This window comes from Taurulus bubalis (assembly GCF_910589615.1).
Source record: "Taurulus bubalis genome assembly, chromosome: 8".
Taxonomy (NCBI): domain Eukaryota; kingdom Metazoa; phylum Chordata; class Actinopteri; order Perciformes; family Cottidae; genus Taurulus; species Taurulus bubalis.
This window is the reverse complement of record NC_136596.1, coordinates 23,001,668-23,015,239: the sequence shown is the minus strand read 5'-3', so window position 1 is coordinate 23,015,239 and position 13,572 is coordinate 23,001,668. Positions and strand designations below refer to the sequence as shown.

At 42.4% G+C, this 13,572-nt stretch overlaps 1 protein-coding gene across 1 annotated transcript in view; it reads left to right on the top strand.

The window, feature by feature from the left end:
- Window positions 1-2,207: 2,207 nt before the first annotated feature.
- Window positions 2,208-13,572, top strand: part of camk2b1 (calcium/calmodulin-dependent protein kinase (CaM kinase) II beta 1) — a gene marked incomplete at its 5' end in the record, with an annotated part of 61,546 nt that continues 50,181 nt past the window's right edge. Inside the window, 2 exons of the mRNA XM_079222134.1 lie at window positions 2,208-2,269; window positions 8,028-8,122. Coding sequence (XP_079078260.1) covers window positions 2,208-2,269; window positions 8,028-8,122 — 157 coding nt within the window. The remainder of the gene's footprint in view (window positions 2,270-8,027; window positions 8,123-13,572) is intronic.

Below are 13,572 nucleotides of genomic sequence, written 5' to 3'. Positions count from 1 at the left end.
AGGGGAAGTTACACTGCAAGCACTCTGTGTTTGACACTTCATCTGCAAGCAAAGTGTATTTTTGTATAATATTGTTACCACCAGGTCAAGATGATGTACTCACGGCTGGAGCTACTTGGCTCCTTTGTGATTATTCTGTAAATGTGGGTGGTAAAAATGACAAAAAGAGGAGTTTACATCTGAGAATAACAATCCTATTACATCGTTTGTGGTGTCTATAACAAGGCCCCAAATAGTGAGTTCAGCATTTATTTATTTTTTATTTGTTTATGGTCCTGGGTTTTCTTACAAATAGCAGAAGACAATGTTTGCATTGTGATGTACTTTTTTACTAAATCAATTTGGCAACGCAAAACATGCACCTGCATATTTATTATGCATAAAAGCCAAACGCTCTGCAACCACAGTAATTCTGCAATATTCATATACTGGCCTAAAGTCTCTGGGTCCTGAATATTTATGAAGAGATTTAACTTTATGTACAAAGCTGTCTCCAACAACCCCAAAACAAACCAAAAAAGATTAAAAAAATATATTTCAGGCTTAATATAAACATTTCTGTAATGTTTTTTGGATCAAACAGTGAAGCATGTCACATCGCCCAGTTGAAAGCCAGATAAACACGTCTATTTTCAACACGCATGGCGGCATGTTGTTTTGAAGGCACAAAACCAGCTCGCTCATATTTGCCCCTATTTGGAAATACGCACGAGCAGGCGGGAGGTGTGTTCGATTACAGCGCCGCGCTGTGCCGTTGCGCACTTTGGCCACCAGAGGGCGGCAGAGAGAGAGAGACTCCTCTGCCGCCGAAGCTGCAACCGAATCTGGCGGACTAAGTCAAGTTAGACAGACTTATCAGCGTAAGACCGGAAAACGATGGATTTTTGCCTTCAAAATAAATTGCCACTATGTCTTAAACACTTTCTGGGTCAGAAAAGGCGGGTAAACAATATTAGTCAGTGATTATTATGAAGCTAAATGGATCAATATAAATAAGTATATTCATAAAACATTTAATTTTTTTTCCAAATTGTATATGTAAAGCAATAGACTAAATAGTACATTCCTGAGTTATTTACAGACTATGTGCACATACACAGTCATCTTCGACAGGCATGGCAGGAAAGGTATTGCTGAAACAAAGTATCTCCATTATTCATGAATAATAAAATGATTCAAGTGCATAAGATTTAAGAGTACAACAATTTCAAATATTCATACATCTCAATATGCAGTGAAATGCGTGGGAAGCCAACTCTAGAGGATATACTAAAGAGTGTGTGTGCAATACACAATGATAACTAGAATGATTGTACAAAGTACACCAATGCAAAGGATTATTTTGTTTTCTATCAGCACATGTTTTGTTCATCTTTATGTTGTTGTGCAACGTTAGCCAAGCCGAGCCACATTCAGGGCAACGGGGCCAGGTAACCAATACCGCCATGCAGGAGTTCACCAGGTCTTGGTCGCTAAATTCATTGGCATTCATTGGCATTCATCTGAATGGTATGGGTTTGTCAACAAGTAATGTTAGCCAGCTACTATTTTAGAATTAAAGCTCAAATAACAAAAAACGTGACGTTTTATTATACAGACATAAACTTTTCTTTTTTTTAAAGATTGTGCACACAAGATTATAACAGAACCTATTCAACAATCACAGCCCCACAAGCAGAGGTTTCTTATTTTATTTCAATTAAATATTTAAGAAATAAAATAACTAATAACTTGGCTGCTTCGATAATACAAATATAATTTATATATATATTTATGCACATTATATTTTATGAAATAAATATATACCAATATAATTATACATATATTTATATACACATTATAGTTGATGAAACAAATATATACAAATTATAGTTGTATTATCGAAGCATCGTTTTATTCTGAAAACCGCAGCCGGAAGTCGCTTCCCCCCATGGCCAGCTGGCCTGATTCCGGTTCGCTTTGAGCGCGCGCGCTGTCAGAGAGAGACAACACCAAACCCTGGTCGCCTCGTCTTTCAGTCTCAACCCCTCCTTCCTCTCGGAGCCTCCTAAACGGCATTTCACCGCTCCATCGGCCGTCTTGCTGCTGGGCGGACCTGTATTTATTTATTTTTTATTTTTTTAAACGCAAATTTACGCGCAAACTAACCGCAGTTTTTCTTCTTTTTTATTTCTTCCTGGAGCTGACAAAAGTAAAAGAAGAGAGACATGGCCACGACAACCTGCACGCGATTCACAGACGAATATCAGCTGTACGAGGAGCTGGGGAAGTGAGTTCCTGTTGTTGTTGTTGTTGTTCCTGTTGTTGTTGTTGTTGTTGTTGTTGTTGTTGATTTTACGTGTGTGTGTCGGAGTTTTGAGGGTTTCTTATTGGAGAAACGGCGTGGAAGGTGTGTGTGTGTGTGTGTGTGTGTGTGTGTGTGTGTGTGTGTGTGTGTGTGTGTGTGTGTGTGTGTGTGTGTGTGTGTGTGTGCGCGCGCTTTTTCGGGATGGCAGCTCTCAAAATACGCTATCTCTCGGTGTAAGTCAGTCTCTCTCTCTCTCTCTCTCTCTCTCTGTAAGTCAGTCTCTCTCTCTCTCTCTCTCTATGTGTAAGTCAGTCTCTCTCTCTCTCTCTCTCTCTGTAAGTCAGTCTCTCTCTCTCTCTCTCTCTATGTGTAAGTCAGTCTCTCTCTCTCTCTCTCTCTCTGTAAGTCAGTCTCTCTCTCTCTCTCTCTCTCTCTCTCTCTCTGTAAGTCAGTCTCTCTCTCTCTCTCTCTCTCTCTGTGTAAGTCAGTCTCTCTCTCTCTCTCTCTCTCTCTCTGTGTAAGTCAGTCTCTCTCTCTCTCTCTCTCTCTGTAAGTCAGTCTCTCTCTCTCTCTCTCTCTATGTGTAAGTCAGTCTCTCTCTCTCTCTCTCTCTCTCTCTGTGTAAGTCAGTCTCTCTCTCTCTCTCTCTGTGTAAGTCAGTCTCTCTCTCTCTCTCTCTCTCTCTCTCTCTCTCTCTCTCTCTCTGTAAGTCAGTGTCTCTCTCTCGAACAGATGCTTGCTCTTCTCAAAATTGAGAAACAGAAAAAAAAGTGGGGGTGTCAAAAATGTCTTGAAGAAGCGCAGATGAAAAGTTATTCAGTTCATACAAAAGTAATGTGTATATATATATATATATATATATATATATATATATATATATATATATATATATATATATATATATATATGCATTTTTATACATATATATGAATATTTATATAAATGTGTATATCTGATGGAACTCATAGATCTTCATGTGCAACCATAGAAGTCTTCTATGGTTGCACATGTGACCGTTTCTGAGCACTTTGATCAGGTATCTTCCAGAAGAATGAACGAGTCATCTGTGTGCCCTTTGACCTATCGGTTGCTTCTTCTGAATGAAACGCATCAAGATGTGTTCTGTATTTCACATAAAAGAGTTTTTACAGCTACGTTGTGACAGCGTGAGACAGCTCTCTTCCTTTCGGAAGCTCTTTTGCAACATTGTGGCGGCAGATAACACAAGTAACAAAAACCACCCAACAACCTCCCATCCATCTCCACTGATGAGGAGATATTAACTCTATGCACACTGTTCTTTGTTAGAGGGTTTCCAAAGAACTGCAACAGACAGAAAGTTCTCTGAACTATTCATTTTTGTCAAATTGCATTGTCATTGTATCATTATTGTCATCAAACATCTGCTAGAAAACACCCGCTGGTGTCGTGCCAGAGGAGATGTAGCGTTTCTCCACCAGTCATCAGTCCCTTCGTAATAAGACACTAACAATTTACTTTAATATATTAATATTATGGGGAAAGAGACACGACAGTGACACAGAAACGTCATAAGAAACGTGTGAGCGTCCCACACAATGTTTAGGATCATCACAGTGATGTCATGAAGGAGGGCTGCGTTGCAATTAGCCGAGCGTCTTCATAAAGTTTGCCTTTTGCCGATAAAAAATGTCTGATTTTCTTTCTAAGAACTACGACGGGCAGCTGGCGACTTGACTTGTTACGAAAAGAAATTTCAACCTGAAGTTATACTAGTAAACCAGAAGTAAATGTTCCACTTTTACTTGTTTTGCACACAATTCAAATGATTAGGAGTCAAATGACTGTATTTGAATATGTACTTTGATCATAAAAACAGGCATTAGTAGCTTTAATGATATTGGTATTATTCTAAGCAGCTTATTGCTGGTGTTAGGGAGTTAAACAGGTTGAATATCTATGTTTGACTGCTGGGCAAACATCTCCATTAACATTTTAAACACAGATGAACACTGATTATGAACACATATATGTGCTCTTTGTCATGCCACTGGTCACCCATTTGGATCCCCAGTCCTGCTCCAGCTGCTCTTTAGTTAAGTTTATTTCCCCCCGTTTCCCTTTCAAACCGTCAGCAGTGTTTTGACGCTCAACATATCTCTTTGGGGAGGTGTTCATGTTACTAGATATTTAAAAAAAAAAAGCCCAGCACATGGCAGGTTGGGCTGTGGTCAACCGTTAGCGGCCGGTTGTCCGTCAAACTGATCGCTGCAATGGAGGCCACGCCCCTTTTTAATCTCTTCGGTCGTAAATATGTAAATATCGTCAACATGACTCGCAATTTATCCCAAAAGCCAGCGAGGCTTCCTGCTGCCCTGCTCCTGGCACTTGATTTTTTTTTAAAAACACAATCACGTGACAAAAAAACATAAATTTACGTGTCGAGAATCGTACAAAGAAGTTTGTAATGCTTTAGAAACCGCAGGTCTTCAAAAAATGGTTTTTCTTGACGTCTCCTCATAAGGCAGTAAAGTCGGCCATGGATATGAGATATGAGTTCACAGACATCGTGGAGGTTGGTCTACGGCTTCACGCCTCCCGGTTCGTTTTGTTGTTCCGTTCACGAAACGAGAGTCTGGAGCAAAAGCTTAACTCTCATACGAATTCTGCAGACTAATCAATTTAGTCGACAGATCTGTCAAAGGGTCGCACGAATAAAGGCTCTTAAATCCCGCGTCTGCCAGAGATGTGCTCGTACGTTTCTTGGAAATACGTCATTCAGCATGGAGAAAAAAAGCGTTAAAAAATCCATAAAATCCCTGTGGACTAAAACCAAATAGACCAATCAACGAAGAGTAGAGCGTGTAGTTTAGTTCAGTTTATTTACTGGATCCCCGTTAGCTGACGCCTTAGCGGCCGCTAATCTTCCTTTGGGTCCACAGAAAGGAAAAAACGTGCAAAACATTACGCGAAACAAACAGTTAAAAATAGTACAAACAGAATAAAAAAAAAAAATAGTACAGTCAGATGCCAGGTTGTATATTTTGTAGTCCATCCATAATTTATACAAAGAAAAATCTGATGACTAAAAAAGCAAAGGAAAACGTCATCGTGGTTACTGTCCTGAGGTGCGCCTTTAATTGATTTTTAAATGACAGATTATTACCAGTATGAGTTATTTCTACTTTGGACTAAGACCAAATCGACCAATCAACGAAGAGTAGATTGTGAAGGCCTGTCCACGATATCGGATGAATCTTAGCTTCTGCACAATCCAGTTAGAAGCGGCCGTCTTCTGAAAGCTTTCCAGACTAATCTGTGCAAAAAGAATCGTATTATTCACACAAAGCTCCGAGGGAAAGGACGCAGGTGTGAGCGGCTCGGCCTCGTCGTGACGGCGCTCTTTCCGGGACTTTGTGATGCTAATCCGACATCCGAGGAGAGCTAATTGACTCCGACGCGTTCTCTGTAAACGGTGCATTCTGGGGACTCTCCACGACAACACGGACAGCCACGCGGCCTGCGATGTCGCTTCCTGTCACAGCTGAGGAGCGCCTTTTAAATATGACAGCTGTCATATTTAAAAGACGCTCCTTCTCTCGAATGAACACTGTTTCCTTTGTTTTGGATATCATCTCGGTTTCGACTTTGAGCCTTTTTTTAGTGTAGATTTACAAATCCTAATTATACAGTGCGTAAGTTTTCCACCAGAAGGTCACCCAGAAGGTCACAGTCGTCCGGTTACAAACCCCTCGACTGCCGGGGGCACCAATTTTCTTCAAAAATGATTTGCGGTCAGTTTTCAATCTCTCCACGTGCACTTTTGCAGGTGTCAAACCAGAAAAAAAAATGTGATTCATGACCTGTTACCCTATTCAGTGTGTGTGTGTGTGTGTGTGTGTGTGTGTGTGTGTGTTAGCATATTTAGCACTGACGATGGATACTTACCTCACAGAGTGTGAACTTTCCAGGCACAGCTGTGGAGTTTGGTGTCAGTAATTTGTCCGTGTGTGTGTGTGTGTGTGTGTGTGTGTGTGTGTGTGTGTGTGTGTGTGTGTGTGTGTGTGGATGGCGTGGTCCATGCAATGCTTCTACGCCACTGTGTGTCGGTGGGTTTCTCGCTTCTGGGTCGTGTTTCGCCGCGGCGCACATGGTCTCAGTAGAAAGGCGCGGTGATCCTGCGCCACGACGCTAACTGTTTCAGGTTTAAATCCCCGGTGAAGTCCGCTGGGTGTCTTTTTCGGGTCACCTGACACCTGAGGCCGTCCGCACGGCAACATTTAAAAAATCATATATCACATGACCATTCATGTCCACTTGCCGTGCGCGTGACGGTGTAAACAGGAAGCTAATTTTCTTCAATCGAGTAGCTAACGTGGTTTAGTTGCAGAAAATACTGCGGAGGAAGAACAGCAATGGCGGAAAAAGGGACCAGAGATTTCTTTGCGGGCGTCTACGCCATCATTTCCAAACTTCTCCGTTCATGACCGTCCATTCTAGGACTTTGAACCCGGCGCTTTCTAACGTGTCCGACCTCGGGAGCTTCCAAACTCCTCCGTCTTCGGTGCCTTAAACTCCGGCCTAGAGCAGACGCCCGGTGTAAACGTAGTAGTTTCAAATTGGAAACATAGTAGTGTGGATGTGGCTTCAGTCTGAGGTCGGCTGGTCTCACGACTTCCACCTCCTGACCTCTTGGCCTTGATGGTCGTTGTGTAACTGCCTCGGTGTAGAGGCAGACCAGGCAGTTAGACCGAGGGCAGAAACGGGGCCTAAAAAGAGCCAAACGCCACTTCCAACGCAAAAATGTGTCTTCAAGTCACACGATACCTGTAGAGCCACTTTATCATAAACATTCAAGCCAGTTGTGTTTGTTCTAGTGACCCATGATTTCTCCAAAAGCACTTTTCAAGTGTAAAAGGTATAAGCCGACCTCAAATCAAATTCGATATTTCATCGGCGCTGTCTCGCCATCACCGGGCGATCCGGATTCACATGCAGACTTTTCCAAGTGGATTCTTGGATTTACAAAAGGAAATTGCCCAATTAAGGTTGTGTAAATCCCATATAATATACATTTTGCCGTACGTACATCTCCTCATTTTGTACTCGAGCAAACATTTAGTGTTGATTCTACGCATTGGTCTGTCTGCTGCCGGTTCTGATATTCGTGTGTTGAGGCTTTTATGTCCAAATGCATCCAGATATTCAGTGTTTCCACTCACATTTCAATTTTAAATGTTGAATTACATTCCGTGGAGCCACGCAGAAGCAATGGCCAAAATGTCCTTGGCCTGATTTAAGTGTTAAGTGTTATCCTGACCAACTATTCGCTAATGCAGGGTTTGTGTAAGAGACCATTTAATCTCTCACTCTCTCACTCTCTCACGCGCCACATGTGTGTGAATTAGCTGACAGTGCGTGGGGAACCTCGTGGGAGCTAATTAAGCAGACAAAATCTTGGGACCACCATCTTTTAATGTCGTTAGCGGCGGTTAACTCAAGCGTGTGACATCGGGTCTAACCAGCGTTGGGCCTGGAAAAATGCAGATTGTGCAGAAAAAGCCGTCCGCAAAACCTCAGCTGCAGTCATTAAGCTGAGCGGCGGCCCTCCACCACTCTCTTTGTCATTCATTAACAAATTGCAGGTGTGCAGATGATACTTTCCCCATTAAAACAGGATGTGTAGTTAGAGATTTTAACTGCTAGCAATGCATCAAAGTTGAGTAAATGTTAATTGTTCTTCTTTCTTGTGTCTTTACAGGGGAGCCTTTTCAGTGGTGCGCAGATGTGTTAAGCTGTGTACAGGACAGGAGAATGCCGCCAAAATAATCAACACCAAAAAGTTATCCGCGAGAGGTAAGCACGCCCATATTTCAGGATTCACGCTTTTGCTACTTTCACAACACATCGTCTCCAATGTGCCGTGTGCATCTGAGAGTCTTCCTTCTTGGCTCCATTGAATTTCACTATTATTTCACTCCCTCAAAGTGCACCAGACGAGGGTGACTCATGTGTTCGTAGTTTCTCTGTCCCAGTGGTCACCTCCCCACCTACGGCGCAGACAGTTATGTAAGTGATACCTCACAGCAATCAGCCTCTCAGATGGGGATGCGTGGGACAGCGTGCTGCTGCAGCGCTTACAGAAGCTCGTGTTGCACAGCGGTGGCCCGAGAGCCGGCTTTCCTGGACTTTATCACTGTTTCTGAGTTATACGTAACTGGTGTCGTGTACCATTTTAAAATGGGCTCCCGGGGAGGCATGTGTGACACAGAGTTAAAATACGTGTCCGCCTTGCATCCAATTCCCATCCGCTCGGCCTAATTGGACTTATTTGTTTGTGGCGCGGACAAGTTACGTATTTGAAGGCGTCTATTCCAAGTCTTTCTATGTTACCTGCTGTGTGGGACGGCTGACGTTTACACAGATGAGGCGTGCTATGTGCGGATTTGAGGGCAATACTGCAGAGCTATCGGTATAATGTCGTTCTCTTGAGTACCACCGAAGCATCCGGTTCGGTGGTACTCAAGAAAACGACATTTTTAAGGTCAATCTCTGTCGATCATTTAATGATCACTTTGTGGAGAGAGGGATATTGTAAAAGCACTAAAGGCTCTTAAATGTGAGTTCTTTGATTGTGATTGAGTGTAAATTTGGTGAGAAGCTCCATCCACTTGTACACTAATTTTAAATAAATGGATCTATGATGTTTTACTATAGAATCATATAATGATGTTTTGCTGACAAAAATGAATGCAGAATGCCGTGAAGAGCCATCGAGCCCCGTGGCGCTCGATGGCTCTTCACAACACCACTTGCTCGGTGTAAATCTCCTCCTGCCCCTCCAGCCTGGTAACTGGAGCCCCGAGGCACCGTGCTGACCCTTGACTGTTGCCCTGCCTTCACACACACACACACACACACACACACACACACACACACACACACACACACACACACACACACAAATGGGGCCAGTGCTTGTGTGGTGGAAGAGGCATTTTAACAGGCATGAGCAGCATGTGTATTGTGTGTATATATATATATATATATATATATATATATATATATATATATATATGTGTGTGTGTGTGTGTGTGTGTGTATATATATATATATATATATATATATATATATATATATATATATATGTATATGTGTGTATATATTTTTATATATATATATATGTGTATATATTTATATATATATATATATATATATATATATATATATATATATATATATATATATATATATATATATATATATATATATATATATATGTGTATGTATATATGTGTATGTATATATATATATATATATATATATATTTATATATATAGATATATATCTATATATATATAGATATAGGTTTAGATTGTTCCGCTTCCCAAATTGATCCATTAGTTAATATTTGGGCCACTGTCACGTAATATTGTAGGAATATATTACCACAGCAACATGGGAAAAAAAGACAGTGAGAGAATTTTGCTTAACATCAAACCTAAGCAAGATAATAAACAACCATTTGTAAAAAAAGGAAAACGTCATTATCTGAAAGCTTTGTCCCATCGTCGTTGGCAGCGCTTATGTCCCTTTTGTCATATTTTGACTATAATGTCAGTGCAGCGAGCGGCTTTTAATGAGATTAAACCCATCCGAGATTATCCCGCTGCTATATTAGCAGGAGGCTAGCAGTTAATCCTCGCAATTGGCCAGATGAGAACTAAAGCACCACAGTACACTCAGAATAAATAATGCACCTATAAATTTGGACGTCCATTGGGCCGATACGTTTCACTCAAGCTGCTTTATCGGGGAGTGCTTGTGGCGTTCGTCCATATTTCGGAGGCACAGCATAATCTCCCTGCTTCCGCAACACATTGGGTGTCAGAGGACTGATCTGACCCGACCGAGGCTCCTCTCTGATGGTCGAGCCAGCGGGGAAGCGTTGGAGCCGCTGCATACCGCTTCTAGATCCTATTCATAGCTCCATGACCTACCTGACATGGGAGCACAGGTTTTACGGCCGCCGCGATGACTCGCTGCTCTACTTTAGAATTGGCATTTGGTTTAGGTCCTTGTTGTTGTTGTTGTTGTTGTTGTGGTATTTGGTGAGGTTTGAGATCAACGGAGTTGCAGCAAAATCAAGAGGAGCGTTTGCTTTGGACTGGCAGATGGAGATGGACTCCGAGGCGGAGGGAGGGGTCACGCGAGAGAGAAGGCACCCCAGGCATTTGGCAGCTGAGGGCCATGCGCCTGTGCGCCTACATGCCTTCAGCACGGGACTCTCATCTGACTCTTCAGACATGGCAGAGGAGCACAGACTGTGATGCACTCAGTCGACCGCCCACTGAACTCCATCAATAATCTACCACAGCTACAACAAGAAAAATATGTGGGCGACTGACTGTGGCTAAGTGGTTAGCACCAAGCACCAAGTGGTTCGCGCCCCGGCGCTGCTAGCCATGTCCTTGTGTCCTTGAGCAAGACACTTAACCCCTAATTGCTCCCCGTTGCCGTGTCTACGGTGTATAGAGCAAACATGTAAGTCGCTTTGGATAAAAGCGTCAGCTACATGTAATGTAATGTAATATGTATTGTTTGCTACTCACAATATTACGTACAAACTCATACAGCCAGGCTTCTCCTGTGTGTGTGTGTGTGTGTGTGTGTGTGTGTGTGTGTGTGTGTGTGTGTGTGTGTGTGTCATCTTCCAGTCATCCATCCCCACCTCCATGTAGTCGCAAAAAAAGTTCACGGCAATCCAAAACATATCAACAGGCAATGTAGGACAGGTCCGTTGGGCAAGACTTCTAGCCAATCACAGGGCAGGGATCTCTGGACAGGGGTTGCCAGGGGTTGCAGTGTGGCCTTTTCATTTAGCATGATGATGCAGACTTGTTTGTGTTTTTGTGTGTGTGACATGTGTGTGTGTGTGTGTGTGTGTCTTCTGTATGAGATTCACCTGCAATGCAGTAGCAGTGATCCGACCTGCTTTTGGCCAGCCAGCTTTTGTGTCGTCACATAACCAGGACAAATGTAGTCGCTCCAGTCAAATGTGTATTCAACTTTTAATATTAGGATATTCATTATTATGATTATTATACATTACAATTTCATTAGCTGTAAATACACTGAGCCTATGAGTACATCCGGATGTGTTTGTACTCCCAACACACGGTCTTGTATGTTACAGCAGTTGTTTCCCTTTTATGACCTGAAGATTTTCACCTTTCGTTTTTAGCCTATTTTAGGTTAAATTTGGAGAATGACTCCAATACACCTTCAACAGGCTCAGAGAATATCATTTTTTTAGCTTATTTACTTCCTAAATTGTGTTCCATTTTTCTGACACAATATTTCTGACAATATAATTTCATCCCAATGGTCAAGCCTCACCTTAAACTTAGAGGCTGCTTTACGACACCATGTCCCGCCATTACTGTGACATGTACAGGAACTAGAGTGCGGCAGGAAACGAGTCCTAAAACCCGAGCATGAGTCAGCATTGTTGCACTTCAGGTTCCCTTACCTCCTATTCATTGGGTTTTTAGAATACAATTTAGTGATACGATTTAAAATGCAAAACCTTTATACCGTCCGAGAGTTGTGATCCGTTGCACCCCTAGTCACTAAAAACTTGTCATGCTTCGCTCTACAGAGGCTGCCTCCTGACCTCCATGACCACAGTGCGGTTCATGCTCAAACATTTCCCAACTGGCAAGAGTCGTCCTGATGTTCTGCACAATGGTTATAACGGTCTTTGTGACTGTCTTTTTACATCCCCTCCCCTCTGGAGACTTTAGTCCTCACCGGTGATGATTAACCCAGATTCATTCCTCTGTAGATTCCTGCAGACTTCTCTAACTGCTGTCCTCGGGGTTATCTCACTTCAATCAGGAGAGACTTGTTTAGAATTCAACAATACATTTATTACGTCGGTATAACAATGGAAGTCTTTGGCGATTGGACTCTATCCTGAACCCGGATAAACAAGGGGCAGTGACGCCCCTTGTTTATCGCAAGTTCTGATCCGGCAGAATCCCCCCTGGTGGTGAAGAAGGGAGTTGCTGCAACCTGATGATGAATGAGGAGTCTGACTGGCTGCTGACTGGAGGTGACTGGGGTGGAGGAGGGTCGCATTCGGTTTCGAGCTGAAATGACAACTGACAGCAGCAGAGCAAAGAACCCCTTTAAAGTTTGACAGCAACGATATGATTGGCTTAGAGACACAGCGCCGCATCTGGTTGATTGCTTAAAGGTGGACGACCCTCAGATCAGCTGGGAGAAACAGACAGAGATATTATGAATGACCCGTCGTGTCAAGAGAGTCTTCCTTCCTGAACTACCGCTTAAGCTCCATTTAGTGAACAGCCAGTGCTCATGTTCTTCTCTCCAACCTTTTTCCTCTTGCTTGTCCTGTTATCTCCACTTCCTCTCTCTTTTCTCCTCAGGATCACTCCTCCTCTTCCTCCCGTTCCCTCCCCTCCCCTCTCGATTTCTGCTGCATCGGAAGCATACAGTTGCAGGGTTTCCGCCAGAAATGTTGTGAGACCCGGCAGCAAAGTGTCTATTTGTTTTATCCTCACAAAGATGAGAATAACTTTGAAGGGCCGTCCACCTTAAGTGAGCGAGGGCCAATGTCGTCTTTGACTTTGGGGCCAACCACCTTCACTTTAATCAGCAGGTGGCAAGCGAGACAGTTGAAGTATTAATCATGGACAAACAGCCTAAAATGTGCACATAAAGGTGCTGTGTTCACAGCTGTTTGTGTAGGGATGGGAATTCGTAAACTTTTTATCAACGATCTTTTTTATTGCCAAAATGTTTTCCCCAACTGTCCCAAAGGCCGTGTAAAATTCTATACGTTTAACCTTTTACTTCATTATTGTCATCCAAAGTGGTTATTTGCATGAAAAACACAAAATTCAGATGATTGGGAAATAAATGATTCTAAAAAAATCTTGGCATTAGTAGTTTTAATTATGTTTTATAAGCTGCTTAGAACTAGCGTTAGGAGGTTAAACATGTCATCATTTACCTCTGATATCTATTTTATTTTGCTGTGAAAACACCTCCTTTTAAACAACTAATTATTGTATGTACATTTCTCGCCAAGAACAACATTTTACAAGATCACATGGTCACGTTATAATTTGCCTGCTCCCAACACTCGTTCAGGACTGCGCTAACACCGCTGCCATTGTAGGAGTTTTGAGCATATTTTGACAATTTTGATCATTTTGTTCATCGCAACCATTTTGGCCAGGATAATGGTGACATGAGATTTTCATATCGTCCCATGG